Source organism: Ischnura elegans, chromosome 2, assembly GCF_921293095.1.
Source record: "Ischnura elegans chromosome 2, ioIscEleg1.1, whole genome shotgun sequence".
NCBI classification, from domain to species: Eukaryota; Metazoa; Arthropoda; class Insecta; order Odonata; family Coenagrionidae; genus Ischnura; species Ischnura elegans.
The window spans coordinates 32,011,463-32,036,201 of record NC_060247.1 but is presented as its reverse complement, the minus strand read 5'-3'; the positions used below and the strand labels follow the sequence as shown (position 1 = coordinate 32,036,201).

The window sequence follows — 24,739 nt, the reverse complement described above, 5'->3', positions numbered from 1 at the left end:
ACTAAAACCCCCCCTAGCCTTAATTCCTAGCTGCGCCCCTGGTTGGGCTCCCTCCTTTCGGGGTTTATAACCCTATCAGCGGCATTGGGTCGCGGTCAATCATGCTTCGTTTATATGAATTAGCTATATGGATAACGGTTGCTTGCTCGTAAATTGCAGGCTTCGAATTGAATTCCTCGTTTTATTCTGAGAATTGTCAAATTTTGAACGAAGCTCTACCGTCAATATTAATGCATTTAATGCAAAAAAAATTTGCATATTGATGTTTATACTGAAATCGAGATATAAGTTTATATTTATCGCAGAATTTCGTGTAAAAATTGTAAACGCTGCTCAAAAGAGAAAGATTTCAATTCTTAGTTTATATTTTTTGAGAAATGAACAAATATTTATTTCGAAAATTGACTGAATGAGCAATTGAATGACCGCGGACCCTTACCGCAAAGAGGGGTAATATAAGGCAAGGGGTCCGGGTACCTGCTCCCGGATTTCGAGGGTCCTCCGTCTTTAAGTGACGCTTTGTTGGCCCCGGAACAAACTTTGCGAACCCGTGACCGTCATAAAAGGGGGAGAGCAAGGAAACGTATATTTTCGGCATTCGATCGCTTGCGTAAAAAATTTTCTGACGAAAATTTGTGCCTTTCGTCTCCCGGGTCAAGAAACGTCCTGCCGCATATTTTGAAAGAGTACTGAGGACAGATATTCCACCTTAACCCTCCGTCAGTCGCGTCACATTTTGGAACACTATTTGTCGCGCGGCGTCTCACCGACGCCATTTTGGTATGGTCAAACAAAATGCATGAAAGTAGAAATAACTTGTTTAATTACAATGAATCATTCATTGAATACTTAATTTCATGAATTGACAACAAATTTATGCATTATAATGATCGAGATATTTGCATTAATAAAAGACTGAATACTACTAATTTGACGTTTCTTAGAGTATTTCTTTCATCGAAATAATATCAAATCGATTGAAATAAAAATTTCATATCAATATGATGCATATCCAAAATTTACTGCTTTAGATAGTTGTTTGTTTAAATTATAAACGCATTTAAAAACTTTGCGATGAATTACACGAAGCTATTACCATGTAACGTATTGTAACTCAAGTTGTCGTGTGGCGTCGACCAGACTCCATAAGCAACAAAATATCAAAATTTATTCCAGAAGTGTGACAAAACAATTAATCATATTGGTGACTATTTCAGAATCATAAAATAAATGACATACAATGAATATGAGTTTCCTAACTATAAAAATACCATATGGGCAGAGAAAAGAAAATGGCCTGGCGTCTGGTAGACGCCAATGCGACCAATGGAGGGTTAAAACTATTCACTGTTAGAGAATGGAACAAAAGCTTTTAATATTTTCAATGCCAAATAGGTTTTATGGTTTCTTTTCCCCGTGCTTTCAATAGGTAGTGGCTCAGATCAATTACAAGAAGAAGTATTTTCTATCAGAAAATAACATAACATCAGCAACAGATCACGAGGCTAATATTCATGTTATTTGTGAGTCATAAGAAACGAGGGCCACAATATTTTCGCTTCGATTTTTGCATTACATAATAATTATTTGCATTTAATTATTTGTTTTAGACCTTAGATTCCCTTTTTGCCTTGGCTTATGGACTTTGAAATCCTGAACATGCAAAGATGTTTTATAGTAACCTTTCCTACGATTGGAATATCGTGTTATTCAATGACTGGGATGACTATTTTTCTGACAACTGTTACGGAATAAAGTACCTACCTTTGTAAGCACGTTTTCCATCTTGGTAGCCCAGGAAATTGTGGCTCAAAGATACTTGACCGCCAAAATTGTTTACATCAATTTTGATAAGTTTTTGAAGGGTTCGTTCGCACTTGATAAGCCGCAACCACTGGATGAAACACATATAATCGCAAGCGTTTCTGTTATCTCTGAAATGGAATGATGTTTTCAGATCTGGTGAGATCATCTTTGTTGACACGAAAATTGACTAGTCACTGCTTTTTTGACGCTACCTTAATAAAGTTAGGCTTAAAAACTAACGGTTGATCTCATTGTCAAACGAAAACAATTCTTTTTTTGACAGCATGGTGATTTTCGTAATATTCATGATAAAATATATCTTGTTTTTCATATCATTTTTTTTACTTTTACGAATGAGTGAAATTGATGTGTCTATTCGACAATTATTCTCAATGGATAACCAGGATGATTTTCGTTCACTAAGTAAATATATTTGATAAATAATGGAATAAAAAACTGCGGCATGCCAGGATGATGTAGTTATACCAGGTAATTGATACCAGGATAATTTTCGCTCACTAAGTAATTATGGATGATGAAATAAAAACTGCGTTATAGGAGGGGATGATATTCACTGTCTTTGAATACATAAATGAGAGTGTTTGTAAAATAAAAAATTCAAATCTCTTTGAAAAATTGAAACCAATGATAAGTGATCTGTTGGACAGGTTTTTCGGTGCCTTCTCTCCTTATCACGGAAACTTTTCTCTTACCATTTACTCTTAAGTGCTGTAAGCGTTCTCAGGCCAGGCTGTGGCTCGAACCAAGAATGGTCGCAAAGGAAGAACGTTATAGCCATTTAATAAAAGTGGATGAGACTCTAATATATTCCCAATTGTTTATTGTAAAACAGCAATAAAATAATTCAAAATCTCAAAAATAATGATGTTGATGCTAAGGTAATATTATGTGCATAGGAAATAGGCTGAATGGGAAAACAATGAACGATTAAAAATGTTAATTTATCAATTTAACTGCTGAAAAGAGACACATTCTGGACAATATCGAGTAAATGTGGAGATGAGCTTCTATTTATATCCTTTTTGCCGTTGCCTATTTGATTCGATGCACAGAGTTTTATGCTTATCAGTGATTGGCACAAGCCCGTTATAGGCTGAATGTTGGATAAATAAATGTTGGTTGAATCCTAAACTAGCTAAATTAGTGGAAATAATCCAGAATTGAACTCAATTATTTACGTTTTCTCCTAGTTGGCAAGTGGAGAAAATCATTGTTGGTGGTTTCTTTCGGGAAATGCTGCGTTGGTAACATTATCTGCTCGACGTTTCACTCCTCCTTCTGGGAGCGTTTTCAAAAGAATGGGAGGGAAAAATCATATTTTTCATGATCGATAAAGCGATACAGCCTTCGTCATTTGAAGATATGATTTTATCTCAATATGTAATTTATTTTTGAATGGATAGTGTCACGCGATTGCGTTTATCAAATCTCTTATCGCCAAATTTCCTTACGGCTCATTCGTTGAAATAGTTTTTTGACCACAAGTTTATCACTGAAATTCGGTTTTCATATCGCACGAGCATATTTTTTTAATCAAAAAAGTAAAGAGCGCATTACGTTTATGATCTCAATTGATGAAACAGAATTTTAAAATCTAATTTTACCGTCTTTCATCTTGGATTCACTTTTGAGATAAAATAGATATCACTTGGTGAATCCTAAGTCCGATATGAATTAGAATTCATCAATTTTTTTATCCCGCGACGAATCACATTTTTTTGTGGGAAATGTGACCTCAATGATTAGGAAAAGTCAAAAAGGATAATTATAAGCACGTAAAAACAGTGGAAAATTATATAGGGAATTAATATCTGTTGTTCAGTATTGTATTTGTACCAGTCTCATATCACCGTTACTGTGGAAAAAATGCATATACGTTAGACAATATGAAACCTCGACCTCAAATTAAGAGAGAAAAAGCTTACGTGTACTCTTCTCTTGAGAAAATTTTAAACATTTCTTTCTACGCAAGTACGGGTTCTTTTATTTAATTTTTTAATTTAAGGAATTTTATTTGTTCAGCTATGCTGAAGGATTGGCCTTTGATAAAAGCGTAAAGAGGAGCGAAAATATTCTAAAAGTCTAATTTCAATACGGAGATGTTTATGGATCACCTACTCGTGACCGTTCTTATCATGTCTTTTACGTAGACACTAAAAAAATAAAAATAACGTTCTCATCATGAAATTTTCAGGATACATAGAGTTTTTATTTCAATATTAACATTTCTCTCATGTATATGAAAAAATTCATCTGAGAAAATACTGAGTATAATTTTCCTAATTTTTGGTACCGGAAATTTGGAAAAAAGGCCTAAATTGTATGCCCTGAGAATCTCAAGATAATAAGTTTATGCTTTAAACTAGGTAAACAAAATACCACTCGAGCTGGAGCAATGCGTCGTCTTCAGAAATTAGATTGCCTTACAGACTTAATGACATTTGTCCGAGTTTATAATTTTTATTTGAATATTTAACAATTTTTGTTTAGTATTGACTTTATAAATTTTGCCACTTATATCAGTGAAATCAAACTCATTTCCAAACGCTGAATGTAAATATAGAAATTACGTGGGCAAAAACATAAATAATCTAGTTTCAAACCTTGAATTTAAATACATTTAACCGAAAAAAAATCAATTATTCCTTCGCATTTGAACGAACTCACATTCGGGTTTGATATAATGCAAAATATTAAAGTGAGCAGGAGCATTCCAAAGAAAAATAACATTTACCGGAATTTTTTTTATACGGCCGTCGAAAAAGAGTGGTAATTGCTGATCAAATCAAGAATGAGAAGAATTTTATGAGTGGTTCACTCGAAAGAAAACATGTTCCAGGACCGGAGGAGCCTCTTCGTCTAAATTTGGGCCCATAATCGATGGAATTTTTCCCAGCATGATGGACCGGACCGAAGAGTTAAAAAAAAAAACAATTATTGAGGAGCGTTCCAAGTACTAAAAGAGCGTTTTCCGGCCGTAGAGACCCTTCCCTTCGGGCAGAAGAGTCGTTGGCCTTGAAAGGAGTCAAGCACTTCCAGACCAGAGATCGAGCTTGAAAATAAAGAAAGAAAAACGGAAAGATCACGGGAAGAAGGAAGAATATGCAGACGAGGTTCCGCATCAGAAATTTTGTAGTGCAGGTCAGTTTGAAAGAAGATTTTCCTTGTGTGGAACGCTTCCGATTGAAAAATCTCGTCGATTTGCAAAACCCTGCAGCGAAAGTAGAAGAGAATAATTATTGTTATCGTTTAGTGATAGCGTCGCGGTTACCATTCGCGCACAATCAAATAATGATTATCGGTTGTTGTCAGTGATTATGATCCGAACGATTCACGTATGATAATGACTTCTGGTTCAACTGTACTTACGAAATTTTAAATTAAATTTCAAAAAGGGATATCATTAAACCTATTAATTATATCTTCATGTTCTTCTTTACTTATTTTTCGAGTTTTCTCCTTCCTCAACTAAACAAAAATTAACAGAAATTCACTGAAAATGTTGTTCTTAAAAGCATTTTTCTATGATTTATCGCTGTTTTTACAATTTCTCGGGTAAATATTTGGAATAAATATCTATCGAAAATCAGAAAAAAAATGCGGAGTGTTAATTTCAATGGCAATAGCATTTCTAAATATAAATACAGCACGTAAAATCATACCGTTTTCAAAGATATAGAAGTCTTTGAACGGAACGAGGTCCGTTTTGGCTTAAAAAAAGAGGCTGGTCGGTCGGCTGGCCAAAGACTGCGCGATCATACAAAGGTCAAAACATGTACTTTAAGAAATCCCAAGTCCTTGGGGTTATTTTCCATCGGCTGAGAGCGTGAGATCTGTGGCATTCTTGTTTTAAAAAACAGAAGCTAAAAAATCTTCAATGCCAGCACGGAAATTTTATCGACTACTAGGAAAAATCAATCTCAAATAGAAACGTACAGTACCATGATGAATTTCTAAATTGATTGGTTTCTTTCTTAATTGAGATGCTCAATGTTGCCAAATAATTGTCCATAATACTTATTTTTCCACCTCATTTTCCATTTTGGGGAATGCTCCACAATCAATTGACTATTTCGCTTTTTTATTATAAAATTACTATTGACTAATTACTTTGTGCGACTTAACTTGACAAGTTAATTAAGCATTAAATTTAACGTGGAAATGAATATGTAACCAAATCGAAAGCGTAGATGTATCATGTGAATATACTGCCACAAAAATATTGTTTACTTTCGTTGAAATTATGAAAGTCTAACTGCCAAATTGAGGTAAACGAAAAGGAGGCACTGTTATAGGATACCAATGAATATAACGTAGCCTTACAAGATTTAGAAAAGCTTTATTATGTACAAATGTTATTACTGATGCTACAGTTTTCAGTAATTGAAAAGTGAAAATAAAAACATTTTTCGGTACTTTAACATCCATTTTCACAAGATATAGCTCGTATTATTATTACTCCTCGTCAATAAATGACAATTGAATACATTAAATGCTCAACACCAATAAAAGTTGGCGATGTATTAAATGAAGATACAAATTTGAAAATATCCCAATTGTGTACCTTCGTTTTCCACCGTGGTTTTACTTGCTAATCATAAAAGCATTTTGTAACCATTCCTAGATAGCGATTGGACCCATGAGAGAAAAATCCGCGAAATATTTCTGTATACGCATTATCCTTAGCTGCAATTCCACACATGAGCAAAAAACTTGACCACAGCTCGCAAAACAGCACAAAAAATATGATACTCTCTTGAAAAGCGAAAGCTTTAGTCCACCACCATCTCAATGCTGATTTCCGAGGTGATCTTGACAAGTTCTGGCAGATAACATGGCCGCACTTAGTTCAATGCTTCTTCCTACGGGTGATCACCAATGGTATGCCATCTTTAACGCCGAGTACGAATATCCTTGGATCGATAGGCACTGTTTTTACTCCTTTCATGTGATCTGGAAGCTCCACTCGGAAACGAGATAAGATATTCACAAGTCCAACTTTGGTCTGCATAACTCCAAACCGCATCCCTGCAAGAGTGTTTATAAAGATCAAGATGTTTAATTGACGGAATCTTCCAGTTAAGTCGTAGGTATTAGAGCAAATCTGGGTAACCAAATTGAATGATCAGAGATAACCATAATTATGATAACCACGGTTCTGATATGGTAACCATGCTAATCCACAAAGCAGAGCAGGTTTCACATTTCTGCAGGAGTTAAAATTGAGACTAGTAGTAGAGGGATTTCAGCAATAATTGTACGATTTCATTCTGTAGCCTTCGGCGAAAATGTCTCGTCATGGCTCGTTATCCTGATTTGGGGTTGTTGATGGTGTATCTTACCAGTTATTTGAAGATAAATGTCAACAATTATTACTCAATCGCGCATACATTGATTACACACCAATTAAAAAATAATGTTCATAAATTTTGACAATTGAAATGACATTTCTTATTAAAAATACAAGATCCGAGCAAACTCATTAATTTTGAAAGTAAATAATTCTGGGTAACATAATTTCTAATAAAATAATGATTTGCAGAAAATAAGAAATACTATAAATGCGTAAGTAGTAGATCACAAGGGGAAAATGACGTTCAAAGTGACGTAGCGTTGGATATAAGAAGATTTTTTTCCCGATAATTCAGCCGTTATTTGGAAATCAAGTTTTCCTTTCTTCCCATTATTTTATCATCCAGTTGATTTTAGACGCTGGTATATCCTTGCGGTCCCAAGTCAATTTTTAATTACGCTCATATTTCCCAGCCAATAGATATACACCGAGGGCGGAGTAAGTCAAATCTCCTAATACCCGAACCAGACCCCAAAAGAATATTTTAAGATACCAGATGTGATTTTTAACCCATTTCAATAAAAATTTCTGCCATTTTCCCAAAGTTTTTGTGAATTTTCACTACGTAATTTTACAAATGTGAGACTGGAAAGGGTATTTTATGAATGTATGATTGGAAATATGCGTATAAAAATTACTGAGGCCTTTATTAGCCAACCGGTTCAAACCTGTTTTCCCCCACGTTTTGATGTCGCCTGAAAGTTTTCGAAATCAACCCCTGTTAACTGAATTGAGGAGTTGCATAACACCTAATCCAATAAATCTTGTCGTTTAGATCGATGCTCATGAAAGATATCTATGATAATCACATTTCCAAGTAAGTAAATCGGGGAAAAACATTGAGATTAGCGGAAACCATCGACTTCGGTGAATTCTGCAGGAAATTTTATTAAAACATACCATTGCACTTAAATCTAATAATTTTTGTCGTAAGTGAAGTGGAATAATAGGAAGTAATTCGGAGTATTTAACAGAACGTGTCAACACAGCGTCGTATATCATTGCTTATATTTTAAAAATCTAAATTTTAAATATTTTCTGCGTCATTTTAGTTTATTACGAATGTCACTGTGAATATTTAGTATTAATGTATTGACTAATGGTTAAACAGAAAAAGAGACGTCAGTCTCAATCTTGCCCCAATGAAGGCGTTTTATTACTATTATCATTATCACCTCTTGAGGTAAATGCGTCAAGTCCCTCACGTAGACTGTGTCCGGTGGTAAGAGTGCCCACGGGATCCGAAAAGATCGCGATCCAAATGAATAGGAGAATATTTTCTGGTAGGTTTCGCTGTATTAGGCGCGGTAGGCCATATACGATCAATACCCTCAGTTTTTGACGGCGGCGACACGATAGGAAAACTGAATAGTTATACCTACCAACACAATTCCTGGGGCCCTCGCCAAATGGCATATACACGTAATTTGGTATTTTCTTGAAGTTTTCCTCCGAGAAGCGATCGGGGTTGAATGTTTCTGGATCGGGGAAGTAACGAGGATCCTTATGCAATCCAAATAAGGATATCATCACGGCCATTCCATTCGGCACGTGCAGATTATATTCTTCGTTGTGATAATCCCGGACGCATTCTCGATCCAGCACGGCTAGTGGTGGATACTTGCGTAGTGTCTCTGTAAAGTAAAAACATATTAAATGAATCTGCCATACAAAGCCTTAATTATATGATATAAATTGATTCCCATAGTTCCATGGCTATAGAATGACAAAGAAAAATTATTTTGTACGTGGGGGATTAACTTGAGGTTGTTGAATTGTATTTTGGGGGGTTTATTTGGAGGCGGTATAAAAAAAAATTCCACAAATTTCGTGGGGGAAGGGAGTTGAACCCCTTGACAATGGCCACATAGGAGGTTAAATTCCTTCTTACAGCGGCCACTTAGGGCCACACTTTTACGGATTAATTAGTGTATGATAATCTAAAATTCTTCTGAATGATAAGGTGGAAAGAAAAAAAACTGTTCATGAGGAATGTATTCATGAGATAGCAGTCGCACGCCAGAAATGATGGCAAAATGGCGGACATTTCAATAAAATTTTACGCTAATAGTATGTGACAAGGTGAAAGACTGAAAATTATAGGCTGCTATTCTTAAAAAAAAAACGCTGCACACGACATTTTCAAAATATATTTGTTTGTTTTTTTAACGCAAGAGCATTTAATATCCCTAATGGTAAGAATAATAAGGCTCAGTGACATTTATATCAGAAATTAGAGCCACCAATCGGCTACAAAATTCTCCAATCAACATCGTAAACAATCGGATCGGATAGTTGAATCATACTGGTATAGTTAAGGTGCATGTTTAGCAATTATAACTTTACTATTGAGAGGCGCTAAATATCATGAGGTAAAGCAATAAGAAGTGTACGAAACTGCTTAACTTTATTTGAAAGTGAATGCCGGTACAAAGCTAATGCATGCAATGTTATCAATGGTCTTTATAAAAGCGGGTTTTTCAAGAAGTGTTTTATTCTATTTCTGAAAATAATACAGGAGTTTTTCTTCAAAATGTTACATTATGCTCCTTATCGTAAAATAATACCTTAGGTTTTATCTATAAATATCATTATGAAAATAATGTCAAAAGCTTGCGAAATTTTTAAAATTATTTTTGTCAAATAAAATACTCAATGAAATGTAATGTAAAGAAGCGAATGATGTAACTACCAAGCATCTGAATTCGACCATTAATGTAGCACAGAAGTTAGTAAAAATGAAAATTGCATTAATTTATTTTGAATTGCTTGTAAGCTACTATCACGCAGGATATTGTTGAAATAAAAAAAATATGGATATAAGGTAGATTAGTAGGAGGAGGTATAGTAGAAAAAAGTATACATAAAAGATTTTTGATGCTGCGGAAAAAATTCCTTACCGTTAATTACCATATCCAGGTATCGCATTCCCTGAACTGCTTCGTAGCTGAATTTTCCACCATATTTTTCCAAAGTGGTGTCAATCTCCTCAGTCAGGCGATCCTGTACCTTTGGATTGGCGGCTAGCTCAAAGAGCGCAAAGCTCCCCGTGGTGGATGAAGTCTCAAATCCAGCGCCAAAGAAGAGAACGACTTGAGACACGAATTCATCGCCGTCGAAGTCTGCAAAACATCACGTTTCAAGCGTGTGCCACATCAGTCGGCAGTGCATTCAAAATTTGCTACTTTTTACCGGCACAAACAAATGCTAAAGACATGCTTATTGATACATTTAAGATGGGCTTGTTAATTTTCGAAGGAGGAATGCTACTCTTCTCACGAAATTAGTCAATCGTGGTTGCTACACGCAATGGTAAACATAACATGTCATCCATAACATTAACCCAAGCCTATGAGGTGAATATGAGTATTTTTAGGCACACGAATCCCCATCCTCATATCATAGTTCATGAATAAACTATCGTAATCAAGAGAGTTATCGCCTCTCATGCACTAACGTCTCGTGATCTCCTTTCCACGTATTTTATTTTACCAGAATCAAATTCCTGCTGGATGGCAGTTCCGTTTTCTGCCTTTGTCTAATTCAATTTAAGGTCTTTTGTCAATAAAAAGCTTGCTACAAACGGATTTATTCACGGAGTGGTTAGTTTCTCATGACGTCGAAAAGCTGAAGTGTAAGCAATTCAAGAATGTTTGTGATCAATTATCATGCAGACACGCTTTGGCAGCACGCCATCAATTAGCGGAGCAAATATTTTTTAACTGTAGACGCCTGAACTTTTGATGACGCGTCAACTTGACGGGAGGCAGAAACACAGTTGAAAGCAGACAGATGTTACTTGAGCGGAATATTTTCTCCTGACTTTTTTATAAGATAATAATATTTTGAATATAAGGTATGAATAGGAGATATTTGTGAGCGGAGAGAATACACGAGTAAGTGAATTTTAATGCAATAAAATACGAGGCAGGTACTTCATTGATTCAAATGCGTTTTTCACTTATAAGTTTCTTGGCCAAAAACTAGTTAATTTAACTTAATGCTCAAGGTAATAAATAGAGCTTGTCTCTTTGAATTCTCAGAAAGTTGTGTAATATTCCCCGGTCAAATGCATCAGTTATTATCGTGAAAATGATTCTAGGTATATAAGCCAACTGTTTGGCTTGGAAAGGAACTGTCGTTGACCATGTTATTTCATCAAAAGGAGACAACTTCGGTGAAGTTTGAAATGATTTTGAGATACATTTATGAATACCTACGATGGGTAGGTAGGTAAGTAATTCAAATTAGTCAAGCTAGAATCCGACGCATATAAAGAGCAAGAAAAAATGTCTGTGATACTTAAAAAATGATTATGGTGCTTTAGGAAAATAAACAACATTTCATTATTTTATTACAAAGGCAATGAGGATTAACTGCATTGTAATTATAAATGATTTATAAAAAATAAATTGTAAAAGCTCCTAAAAAATATGGCTATGGACTATTGCAACGTTTTTCAGAGATTTGCTGGTCAAGCTAATGAAGTAACTTTCAAACTCCAGAGATACCGAGTGGCGATAACCCCGCCAGCGCATGGAACAAATAGCAGAAAAATTAAGATTATGATAAAAAGGCACCGCGGGAATTTTATGAAGATGCTGCCTCCCATAAAAATCCTGAAGATCCTTTCAAAGAGTGTACGCTCTGCAGATATGAGCACTTGGGTACAGAAGGATTAAGATTATCGCAGTTAATAATTTATGTCGAATTTAGGGCCCATAGTTCTATCCATATTAATGGTAGACTCATTAAATAAATATGAATCAACTTTTAAAACAAGCAAAATTCAATTTTATATTTCATGATTTTCTACACGCAGGCAGCAGCTGTAACGTATTCTTTGACATGTGGAGGTCAATTCGTCTTATCATTCTCCAGACCTCTTATATTGATTTCCTCTGGTGAAGGTAGAGAATAATTCTTCTTACCCTTAAATTTATTGCCTCCTTTCCGTCCTCAAACACGCACATGTTCTGAGTCTCAACCGAGCTAGAGGGAACCAATGGTTTTGATTTGAACGTAGGACATGAAAGATCACACATATCAAGGCACATGTGTGTCTCAATATGTATGAAATATATGTATAAAAACCTTGTTTTGAAATATAGGAAAATGTAGACAATATTGCCTTCAGTCACGTCATGAAAATTTAGAGGCCGAAAATCAATACACTTTGAGTTTCAGAGGCTTCAGCTCGGGACTAAGTTCTCGCTTCCCATCGCGAAAACAGCATTTTTTCAATACAAACTGAACTTTATATTTATAATGATTAAAAGTTATGAGTTAACTTCAAACCACCAGCACAGTTACCTATTTTCCATGGTAAATAAATTTTTAGTAAAAATATTGCCTTCAAATAATTATTATTATGGCTGTGGTTATTGTTATAGTTACTTCTACAATCCTAGGGTGCTTTTTATCCAATCATGGTGTTTATTATGGTCGCCACAGAAAAGCAGATAGTTATTTTATGAGAAGTTGATTAAAATACCTTTATAAATATACATATCTCTTCTCATTCAAGGGTGAGGTTCAAATTCACTAACTCACTCAGCCATTTAACCCAAAGGTTGCCATGGGTAGGTACGGGTAAAGCTCGGACTAGGTCACAGGCAATTGAACTTCTCACGTTAAGGATACGGGACTCAGCTTTTTCCCAAAGACTCCTCGCTCAGGGAGGATGTTCCTTAGATTTTGAATGCATGCCCAAAAGCTTCACCCTTGATTTGAATTTGGTATAATCTGAACTGCAGCCAAACTCCCTACCCGATAGTTCACCAAGCTCCTCCTCCGTGGAATTTACATGCTTGAGGCTTACTGTGCGGTGAGGTCTACATTCAACTATCTAAATAAAGTTATTTGGCCTGAAGTTCTGAAGTTAAAATTATTCAAGGAAATAACCACGGAATAGCCAGCGGCATACCTTTACGGAGTCACCCGCAAAAGTAGAAAAAGTGCAAAAATTTCTCGGAGAAAAACCAATTTGCATCAATTGGAATGGCTATTTATCATTTGTGGAATTTTCACTCCCGAGGTAAAAAATTTAGTGCTGAATGCTCTTATCCTTAAAAAAAGTCTGACAATCACTAACTTTTCAGAGAGTTTTCGCTTGGTTTTGAGGATTTTTTCGCGTCCCCAGCTGATCCATTCTTCTGAGCGAAGCCATTTTGTTGTGCATTTTCCTTAGCATCAGTCTCTTGGATGCGGCCCGTGTTCTTCAGCTGTATGAGGAGGTCAATGAAGTCACCCCTCAAGATTCCTTTAGACTCCCTCTCCGAGACTACATCCCACACTACCTTCCGGAAAAATGCCGCAACGTCGGGCTCGATAAAGACTGCCCCCGTGATCTGGAATGTGAAAATATCAGTATTGAATTACATAAATGAAAATAAATTTCCATTCCGAGTTTTACCCACAATCAAACCTAAATCTAATGTTCACAGAAACGCATTTTTTTGGCTTACTAAAATCATTCCATCCATCCATCCATTCCATCATCAAAAGAGATTTGTTTTATACAGCTCTCCACTCCGCTTCCCTATCGGCTAATATTTTCATTTTCACGAATTTATTCTTCTTTACATCCTTAAATTGGCCTCCATAACTCATTCTGAGCCTTTCTTTTCTTCTCATCTCGTCCACTAGTCCTTCGACGATTGCCTTCATCAGACTATCATAACTCATAATGCGGCTGATTGAATGTTGAAAATACTTTCATTTTCTTCTACTCTGCTTTGCATTTCCAATGTACTTTCGCGGTCTATACATTTTATCCTCATCATTCTCTGGTAGCACCATGTATCGAATGCTTTCATTGACTTCTCTGCTGCTATTAACGTCCCTACTTCCACAAAGGAGCATGCTCCATTGGCAGCATCTTATGAATTGTTTCCTTAATTCTATGCCTATATTTCCAGCTCAGAACAATCATTATATAATGAAAATAAACTTAAGGTTTTTCCTGCAGAAATTTTTACTCGAAAGTAACCTCTGACCAAAGAAACTTTTAAAGTCTATACACTTGAACCACGGGTGTATTTATGCATAAGTATATACTGCAAGACATACTTACAGGGCTAAGATTGGAAAAAAAGCATATAAAAAAAGAATACAATTCTAAAATTTTGCCTAAAATGAGGAGACCACATTATGGTTACAAAATAGTCGTACAAATATTTTTCAGGAATAAAATGTATACTTTATTTTATAAATTATCTTAAAACGATCACTATTTACTCTTTCTACGTGCCCCACGATCATAAAATTCTTACTTTGTTAAAAAATTAGGTTAGGTTAAAAAATTAAATTACCTTCGTCCCAGATTAAAAGTCGCTGTAATTCCGCTCGAATATCTTATCAAGAATTATGCATTTTAAGGAGTTTTATTACTTACATTTCTATTTGCATTTTTAAGGATTGAACTAACAAAATAAATCACTACTATTTTCATCAGTCTAAATGTAGACTTGAATTCCATTGCATCTCAAAACATTCCTTTTGTTTAAAATGATAGGAAAGCCTTAATCGTATCGAAAACCACGAAAAAACCAAATGAAAAATTAATGCAAAATATTGATGGAAATTATATCCGTGTACTTAAAGGTGTGAGAGCATTTCCTCACCTTGACAAATGACGGAAATAAAAATATTATCAGTGTGTTTAACATGTGCTTGAAATCCAGAAGGAACAGCCTTTTTCCCATTTGTCTAAATTCGTTTTGTGGATCTCTGAGGGAATCGGTTTCTATCCCAAAAGCACAGGAGCTTATCACATCTGTGGTGTAGAGAGCAAGAAGCTCCTTCACGTCAATTGTGGGTGCTAGAACGAAAAATACAAATTTTTATATTTTTCAATACTTTTCCAACCATTTAGTACTTAAACATTATGCTATACTGTCATGAATGTGATTTTATTTGCTTTAACTTTATTTTTATTTCCTCGTTAAAATACCTCGTCTTTGGGTGAAGACGATGTAGTTATATGTTAAAATTATGTTAAAAATTGATACTCTGATCGAATGAAATTATATTACTGAAGTAATTGCTGGCCATCATATCATGGAGTAGTTGTAAAATCCTCTTCATTTCCCAAGAGTCCTCGTCGGTAAGGACTAATATTTAATTGATTCTGTATTTTTTTAAATTAATTGATTCTGTATTACTTACGAAGCCATTCCAACGAGGAAATCAGATTAAAATATGCAATGTGTCAAATCATATCTTTTGCAAAGAAGGAAAATATTTTTGTGTAATTCAATGGTATTAGCGCTGGGAATAGTCGCCGTTTCCTTTAACTTACCTCCATTTTTTATGCTGACATCAATTTGATCAGCCAAAACCTCCGCCTTTTCTTGCACTAGGTGATACATCATCTTCATTTTGCCAGAAGTAAAAGTTGGACTAATACCAGTCCTTAGGCTCTTCCACCTTTCACCTCTTGTCATGAACATGTTCTTGTAGAGCATTGGATCCAATTTTTCGTGGCCGCTGGCTACCCTATGATTGAAATGAGTCGCAAAGTTTTTGACCAAGCAATCTCGTATGAGCTTAGGCTCTTTAAGGACGATCGTAGGCTTGTAGAACATGTATATTCCTCCAAATGGCTTGTCTTAAATGAAAAAAATATAAAAAGAAAGAGGTCAAATATGCTGTAAGAATTAAACTGCGCTAAACCTAGAAGTCACTCGCAGAATATGTGAGAATCATTTTAAATACATAGTTCCTCTTAAGCTGAAGAGTTTACATACCTTTGAACTGTACTTTCGCATACAAAAGAAAAAATATAAGGGGAAAAATTAAGTCCTGCTATTTGAGAATTTTTCAATAATCCCATATTAATAATACATTATAAAAATAAATTTCTTCACGATTTAGGGTGCTTCATCTCGGCAGTAGCCATGAATAAGTCATCATACCTTACCGATATAAAGAATTTATGCAAAAATAATTGGAATGCAAAATCATATTTCAATGGCAACTATAATCTGCGTTCTAAAACATGGATTTACAAAAGTCAATATCATTAGAGACAAATCCAAGTATTTTGTAACAGCATCAAGTCGTACTTTAACTTTTAGAAGTAGAGCTGTAATTATCACTGTAGAATATCAAAAAAAATCATTTAATTAAACTTTAAAATTTGATCTAATATTCATGCATGAGTTTTTTGAGAGACGATATAAATAGATGGAGAACTTACTCCGTACAATTGTAAATACAAGTTTTTGTTTATTTAAATACTTCAACGATTGTCACTATTATAAAAAGCCGTTTCATATGTGAATCAGCCACAATAATTCCACGACTAGTTTTCTTGAGCGGTAGAAAAATCTATGTTAATCTATAAATGTTATTAATGTATAATAATCTAAAATAGTTGCGTCATAAAAGTTGAGCCAAAACCCTGATAATATCGAGTGTCCTGTAGCATAGGCAATACAATGTTCACGAAACCCAAGGGAGTTGTCTAAATCAAGGGTTAGAAAATGAGGGCTTAGCTGTAAGCAGGGTCAGCTATCAATGATTTATGCTATAAAGGCGGGCATTTCGATTCATTTTAACGATTCAAATCATGTGGCTTGGTTCATGCAAATGAATCGTTCTTTTAAATCGCTCAAAATGTTTAAATGTACGCAATGAACCACGTGAACCAAATGAGCACAATGATCCAAATGAAGATAATGAACCTCGTGAACCAAATGAAGAAGAGCAATCAGAATATGCACTGTGAGCCAAATAATAACTCGATCGAAAATAATATGACGAGCATAAAACACATCGCAGACTGTACTTCTTATTGCTGTAGGCTATGTCGATGGTGAATCAGTAGAACTACAGAAATAATGCAGATTTTTAATCGAAATTTTAAAATTGCATACCCGAATGAAAATTTTAAAATAGTTACCAATTTAAATTGTTTAAATTTTTAATGTTTCATTTTAATATCTTATGCCAAAATTTGCCAATAATAACAATTTTTAGCCTGTTTCATGAGATGCTATCTTCGAAATTCTCCGATTGTCATTCATATGTTCACAATTATTTTTTAATCATCATAACGCGCTATGCCTAGAATTCTTAGTGTAGGAGATAATAATTGGCCAACTTCCGTTCCGTGTGATACTATTATATTTCCTTCCATTCCACGATTCTTCAATAACCACGTGATTAACATGAGCCACAAAAACTATTTGATCCATTTTAAACGATAGTGTAATTCAACTCCTATAGTTCATAGCAATGAATCGTTCGAATGAACGATTCAGTCATGACCGGCACAGCTCTAACATGTACACTTGCGCGTACAGGAATTTATATAATTCATCGGTGGCGCTGAAGCCATTATATGGAATGCAAAAAATTTGTGTCACTCACCATATTGGCTAATGACACCCACCTTCGCAATTATTTTATTCCTTTGGCCAAATAAGACGTTCCTCAATACCATCTTCCGTAAGAGACCAAAAAAAGTTTGCCAACACCGCAGTGAGAAATGGACTCGAGAACAATAGTAAAAATCAAAAGTGGTTAAAATGAATCCCAAATTGATCACCTGATCTAGTTTTTTATTTATATATTTTTTGAAAGCATGTAATTTGTCGTAGGGTCTTTGTAGCGGATATGATTAAAGAGAAACGCTTCATTGCGCATCCAGAACCGTTTCGGCTCGCTAATATGGAGAAAATTTCATTTAATTAAATCGCTATGGCTTTGTTATATTTTGCGCCTAAGTCCAATCTCCTGCTGAAGTTCGAATTCCAAGGTCAAGGTCGATAAATATAGGGAGGAGTGCAGACCACGGTCATCTTGCTCATGCTAAATTAGTTCCTTGCCCTTGGAAGAGAAGGCTGTCTCCTTCCACGAAGGCACTTGCAGAACCCCTCCCCCCATCCCCAACAAAAAATCTGAGACAAGATTTTTTTCCATAAACAACCATCATGCGATCCTCATTGGCTGCGCGAAAATAAAAATTTCTCACTGAAGCTTCTTTGAACGACCAATCAGGGCTCGCCTCCGGATATTCTGTCGTACCTTTCTTTGGAGGTTCTTGAGATTTTCATAAGGTTCTTGTTCAGTTTAAATATTATGAGATTGCATTTATCAGATAACAATTAATAGTTAAGTAAGACATCAACTTAACATTTATTTATGCTAAACTTATGTCTAACTTAACGTTTATTAACATCCTGAATTAATTGATGAAATTTATAACCTCCATCAAACTCACAGAGGAGGATCTAAGGTGGACCTCAAATCTTAGGAAAATAGCAAGAATATTTCATCAAATAAAAAAATGAAATCGGTCGACATATAAAATGGCATTAACGCGTCTTTATCGCTATAAATAAACTGTAAGCGCTAGAATTTCCACGTTAAGGGGATTATTAATTCGGAGATCTTCATAAAATCATGATGTGGGAGAACTAACCAAATAATATAAACACTATGAATGCACTCGGACTCAAAATTAATGCCAGAAGTTAAAAACACTATAGTTTTATTATCACTATGTATGATGGCTCGAACCGATTCAAATAAATATGTCGTTAGAACAATCGTAGGAGGACTAATTTTTATTGATTTCTATTGTACATCGAGACGATAATTATTTAAATTGCAGACATGTATGTCCAAACTAAATAACCGGATATTGATAGCTGAAATTTTAACTTTTAAAAAAACGTCCATGACCTTAATTGTAAGCCTAAATTTTTTCATTGTGAAGATATGTACTTCCTTTCACCGTTTATGTATTCATCCCAATTAGTAACTAAATCACACGGAAGAGGCACAATAACCGCAGTCTTATGAAGAGGAGAAGTGCGACTTACCTCCAATTTTGTTATGTATGTCTTCAAAGACATATCCAGCGTGACGTCTGCCAAGAAAAGAGTCCTTAAGATTGCCAAACGGGATTGTGGGTTCAATGTAAGGTACTCCGGCTCGTCGCCAGTACCCGAATCGCCATTTCAGAAAAACTATGGCCACCGTAACAAGACCGACGAAGATGGCCACGGAAACCGAGAGTCCCGTCACCACAAGCTCCGTAAGTACCATAGCTGGCTGTTACTCCAATGCACGAACTCCTGCAGAAATGAAATTGTTAAGCATGCACTCATGGAATTTATGTTTCAACTTTACGAATTACTGTATAACTCACCTCTTTCTGAAATTACGAACCAATATTAGACAGCTTAAAGTGAATTTCTATTCTATTTAAATGCTCATTTCAGATTTTGGAGAAATAATGTGGAAGGTTTTGGTTAAATTCAAGATGTCACGGTTTCTTTAACACTATTTTCAAATCGGTACTATCGTAATTCATTCAGTATTATCGTCAGATCCATTGGGAAATTCTTCAAAAGAATCAAAAATATCAATATAGACGCTTAAAAAAATTGATTTAATTCTTGAGTAAGTGAGAGACTGCATTTATGAAGCAAATTGACTGGAAAGAAATCTGGTAATATTGATGGATGCCTGTACTCACACAACACACAGTCTAAGCATTCTTCAGTTATTTTACAACAGTTTCTAAACTTTTGAACAATTTTCAGATTCTAATAAGTAGCGTGTATTGATAATTTAGCAACACGTAGATTGACTTAGCATAAAAATCAGTAGCTCTTCAAGAGGGAATACGTAGTAATAAGAGAATTATTTACCACTTTTCCACTCTGGAACGTTACAATTCCAGCCTAGATCACTGCGGTAGTAGATTTTCCTATATTCCACACAAGTATACAACCTTAGTTTAGCAGCTTGAAAGCCATTACCTTCACCACGCTCAACAAGCTAACGCTCTTCTTAGAGTTTGGCTTGGGCAAGGTCGTCAGATATCCTATCCCAACGAGAATCAAAGAATGCGGTCTTCCGGCGCAGAATAATGGCTCTTGGCGCGGATATTTAAACCGCGAATAATACTTCATCATTAATATACGTATTTAACTATCAAGAATTATGCCATTCTTTCATAAAAAAGAGTTTTTCAATTGTCAATTATGTGAGTCAATGGATACCCGTGATTGACAAGAAAGTGATCACGAGGGGATCGACAGCCCATTAAGAAAATAAAGATTGCTTCATCCAGTAACTCAAGGTCTATGTCAATGCAATTTATTAACTTATTAAGCGATATAAATATATTCCATTTAATTATCAAAGATTTCTCTATTTCTAGTCTGGTATGGTGGTGACATATGTTTTTGGAATAAAACAAAGAGTATGGATAAATTCCTGTATACAAAGTAACAGCATATAGTTGCGAATTATTTTAGGAGTTAAAAACTTAACTCAATTGGTAGCATATCTGAGATAAAACTTTTCTCAATTTTTGCTTTGCTTGAAAAACTTTAAGGCGCATTGATAAATCAAGCAGAGTAATTTTATTGCTACACTAGAGAGTAATTTCTCAAAGGCAACTGAACTATAATCTGCAGAATAAACTCGTCATTCTGATCTATATGCGACATCTTTTCATTTGCCATGAAACAACGTATATTCGTAAGTATTTTGTAAATGACGATATACACGTTTTTAATTGAGCCTCTTCCCAAATATAAATCTTTGAAAAGCGATTTAAAAAAAAGTTTTATCGCGGGAATTTGTAAACTGCTTGAGAGAAATTTGGGCAACAATATGTGCAGCCGGCATTCAATGAGATGAAATTGATGATCGAGAGTAGCCTTAGGTATTAAATCGTCCACTATAGGCCGTAATTAAACTAAATTTTATGATAATTAGATCTTGAAGTATTTCTTTTTGCTGAAGAACTTCAAATTGCTTGGTGTGTTCTTATTTTTAACCTCCATTTTTGCAGTATTTAATGTTTCAAGCACTATAATATCATTTTAAGAGGCGTATTTATGCTACTTTTTGCTTAAAAAAAATGGAATGACTGACTGATACGTTATTCAAACCTTGTATTTATTCTAAGGTTTCTCTACTTCTAGTCTGGTATGGTGGTGACATATTTTTTTGGAATAAAACAAAGAGAAATTTTTTTACAACACGATAAAGCTTTATCACCCGCATAGAATCTGGGCAGCAGAAAATAACGTAGCAATTACATATTTAGATAAAGATGAAATGTTACTCAACCGGCATCTTGAATAATAGACTGCTTACCTCAGACCTTCACCATATTGCGAAAACGTCAAATAGCCGATGGGTATCACCTATCTGTATCATTCGTTCTTTTATTTATTAAAACATTTTAGCGTTAAATAAAATAATACATTTTTACTGCTTGCTACAAACATATGAGAAATAGCCGATATATACAAATATTAAAGAATTAGTCAATATAGAAGGTTATGAAAAAATAATTTGGAACACTAATCCGTAAATCATGCGATTTCCGCAACAGTAAATATCATCGCTATTCTACGACATAAAAATCTAACTCAACTGAATTTAGAGGGAAGTGACCGCAAGCTATTAAAATTACTAAAATTTACTTATTTTTTCATATCGGCAAGGATTCATAATTGAAGCCAATGCAACATAACTATCAGACAGCAAACCATGTAATTAATGCAATCATTTCCAGGATATTTTTTAAATTTGAAAATTATACAACAGTATGTACATATTAAGTAAATTCACTTTTTGCGGCAAAATAACGCAAGATCTTGAGTCACCTAGGAAGTAATTAAAGAATAATTCCATTGGAAGAAATGGAAAATCAAGCGAATCCCGTTGAAGCAATAGCTGCCACTGTAATAGCTGATAAATTAATTTCTTAGAAAATGTCTTGTACATGAAACTGCGCAGATTCACCAAGACGGAAAAGTATGTATCTAGTCCCTGGAAGGCTACATTTTTCCAGTAGTGGTTTTCACTGAACGGAATCTAAATTATAATACATAGTTTGCAATTAAAGGTTTATTTTGCGATGAATTAGTGCACTTACATTATTTTGTTTGTGAATAATTCCACCTTGAATGCGGAAATCACAGACAATTCCACCAAATGTAACAATAAAATTTACCACACTCATTCTGAAATATATTTTAACGCTGACACAACTGAAATACTCGCAGATGAATCCGCCACCTTCAGTAATCAAAAACCCTCTCGCACTACTTTGGAGAAAATTGTTCAAGAGTAAAATATTGCCAGAAAAGAAAAATGCCACTTTTTGCGTTAGAAAAAATATGTTAACGCTGACACTGAAATACTTGCAGATGAATCCACCATCTTTAGTAATCAAACCTTCTCGCACTGCTTTGGAGAGAATTGTTCAAAAGTGAATTATTGCTAGCAAAGAAAAATGGCAATTTTTACAATAGAAAACACATGGGATGCGTGTAACATACCTGATTCAAACCTAGAATCAACTGATATAAAGGAGGGAAATGGAAAAAAAGTTTGACTGAGGAGTAGCTGATCCAAAGTGGTCCCCAGTGCCACGACCGGTGCCTCGCTCTTTTCTGCAAAATCTGTGACCAGAAGTGGTGGACAAAAAAGAGGAGCCGGGCTATTAGTATGCCGCCACCTTCTCGAAGATGTGAAGGGGGGAGAGGGGGCAAGGGAAGCTGTGGGAAAGGAGCGATTGGTTGCCGTCCGTGTGCAGGGGGGAGAAGGGGGGCGGAAAGCCATCGTCAGGGGGAGAAGAAAGTGGAGAGCTGCTGAAATTTCGGGGGAGGAATCTGGCGAATTATCTCCGAACGGAAAAAAATCTACGCATATATATATGTGCGTGTGTGTTTTTTTATTCAACGCCTTCCCAGCCAACTATTATACAATCCGTATATGTTAGAGCTATCCCATCTTCACGAAATGACAGGTTCCTCTGCGGGACAACAGGTTCCGTTTCCATTCTCGGTCCGCTGTTTCATAATGAAGAAGCCTGGACGATCTCAGTGGACGAATATGGCCGCTTTTACGTCCGGAGTTCAAAACTGCTGGCGGTTATACGTGATTACTATGAAATCATCTGTTATATTATGATAACTGTTATATCACACAGTGTTCACACTATGTACACCAAATATTATTCCATAATACAGGTATGGCGATAATTTCATGAAATTAAAGATAAAAAGTGAGGATTAATTCATAGATTGGAATTGAAAAGTCATGCAGTTTGTATTTTTTAACCACAAATTGAAAACCATTGTATCAAGCAAAAATCTTCCAAATAAAGCCACTTTAACACCTAGTATTAATCATGATGGAATCGATTGATTATGAAAATTAATCGAGTCTTGGACTAATAATAAATCATTATTGATATTTTGCAGTAAACCTGAGAACTTCTTTGCATATCATTGTAATGTTGAGCTGATAAGTTCGATGTCATGAAGATGCGAATAACTTTTCTTACAGAAGCTCTAAAACAAGTACATCACGCAAGTAGTAGACTCAATAAATCCTGCAAATAAGACTACTCTTTACTATATAAGACTGGGGCAACTGATAACAACGGGAACCCTATCGATAGCACCAGCAGTGTACCATGCTGTCTGCGAATTTACATGCACACGATAATCTCTTCGATAAACGTAATTGATAGCTACATTTAAACACCAAACCAGACATCTTTATCACTTATATCATAATCTACGTGATCTACGGTATAGTTAAGCTATCAACTCATGCTTCATGATATGAAATCAATAAAGATAATAAGAGATTGACTGTATATTCCAGACGCTTACCTTGAGAATGACAAAACAGCCTTTCTAGTTCTGCGAAGATGCAATGTCATCTACTTTATTTAGCTCGCATAGCAATCAGAGTTGTATCTTGAAGCAGCAGATCGCAAGATTCGAGTGATAAAAATGGTATGCATGCTAAGATATGTTTACTCCGTATGCGTTGCCTCATGAACTCGATCATAAACTCATTTCAATAGCAGTTCTAATCCTGCTTTCTTAATTGGAAAGTATGATCTGATAACAGGTTACAAGAATCGTAGGAAAAAGTCAATAAAAATTTCGCTGTGAAACTTTAGGGACTATCAACTTTAGGGACTTTAAAACTTTAGGAACTGTGAAACTTTAGGGACTAGGTGATCAAAGTATTTTGATAGGGTGAATTTGAAAAATGTGAGCAGTTTTGACAGGGCTAATTGCAAAATTGCCAATGATCTTCATCGAATTAACGACTTTCCAAAGGTCTAATGTGTGCTACATCGTAGATCGTAAACGTGCAACGTACATACCAGAAGGTAAAAAATGAAATACTTTGGGTCGAAAGATCCAAGTCCTATACAGATACTCTGATATTGACACGTCTTCCTTGCTCTGCCTTTGCTTCACTAGGCAAATATTTTAATTTGAGCTCATGCAAGAGCATAGATATCTATTGAAAGGAGAATTGATAACCGTCACGTGACCCAATTCAGTCATGACTGGATATGCTTTAAGAGAACTGCCTGTAGTAGCGGATATCAAAGTCATTTCAAAGCGCGTTCAGAGGCATTTTAAACAGGAGATAGAAATTTCGTGACAAAAAAACAATTTCGCTATTAAAATGAAATGTTTCTCCAGCTTTAATGCTTGAAACTGATGCATACATGCAAATGACCAATTGTTGATCTGCGAGGCA

The 24,739-nt window shown here is 35.2% G+C and overlaps 1 protein-coding gene across 4 annotated transcripts; it reads right to left on the bottom strand.

The window, feature by feature from the left end:
* Positions 1-6,146: 6,146 nt before the first annotated feature.
* On the bottom strand, positions 6,147-23,983 carry LOC124153554 (cytochrome P450 6k1-like). 4 transcript variants are annotated; one of them, XM_046526788.1, is made up of 8 exons: positions 23,848-23,983; positions 19,015-19,269; positions 15,483-15,791; positions 14,806-15,002; positions 13,275-13,530; positions 10,081-10,302; positions 8,563-8,814; positions 6,147-6,855 (listed from the first exon to the last, which is right to left on the bottom strand). In XM_046526788.1, exons 2-8 carry the CDS (start codon positions 19,238-19,240, stop codon positions 6,677-6,679), a joined length of 1,641 nt encoding a protein of 546 aa, XP_046382744.1. In that variant the 5' UTR covers positions 19,241-19,269; positions 23,848-23,983; the 3' UTR covers positions 6,147-6,676. The 4 variants fall into 4 exon arrangements, with proteins under 4 accessions (XP_046382744.1, XP_046382741.1, XP_046382742.1 ...); XM_046526785.1 differs by lacking the exon at positions 23,848-23,983 and adding an exon at positions 22,504-22,652; XM_046526786.1 differs by lacking the exon at positions 23,848-23,983 and adding an exon at positions 19,849-20,021.
* Between the last annotated feature and the right edge of the window lie 756 nt (positions 23,984-24,739).

Excerpts from the sequence above, each read along its gene's own strand:
- LOC124153554 (XM_046526788.1), bottom strand. The coding sequence starts at position 19,240 with ATGGTACTTACGGAGCTTGTGGTGACGGGACTCTCGGTTTCCGTGGCC. Across the intron at positions 15,003-15,482 it reads TGTCAGCATAAAAAATGGAG|CACCCACAATTGACGTGAAG; the intron begins GTAAGTTAAAGG and ends TTTTCGTTCTAG. Across the intron at positions 8,815-10,080 it reads CCTGGATATGGTAATTAACG|AGACACTACGCAAGTATCCA; the intron begins GTAAGGAATTTT and ends TTTACTTTACAG.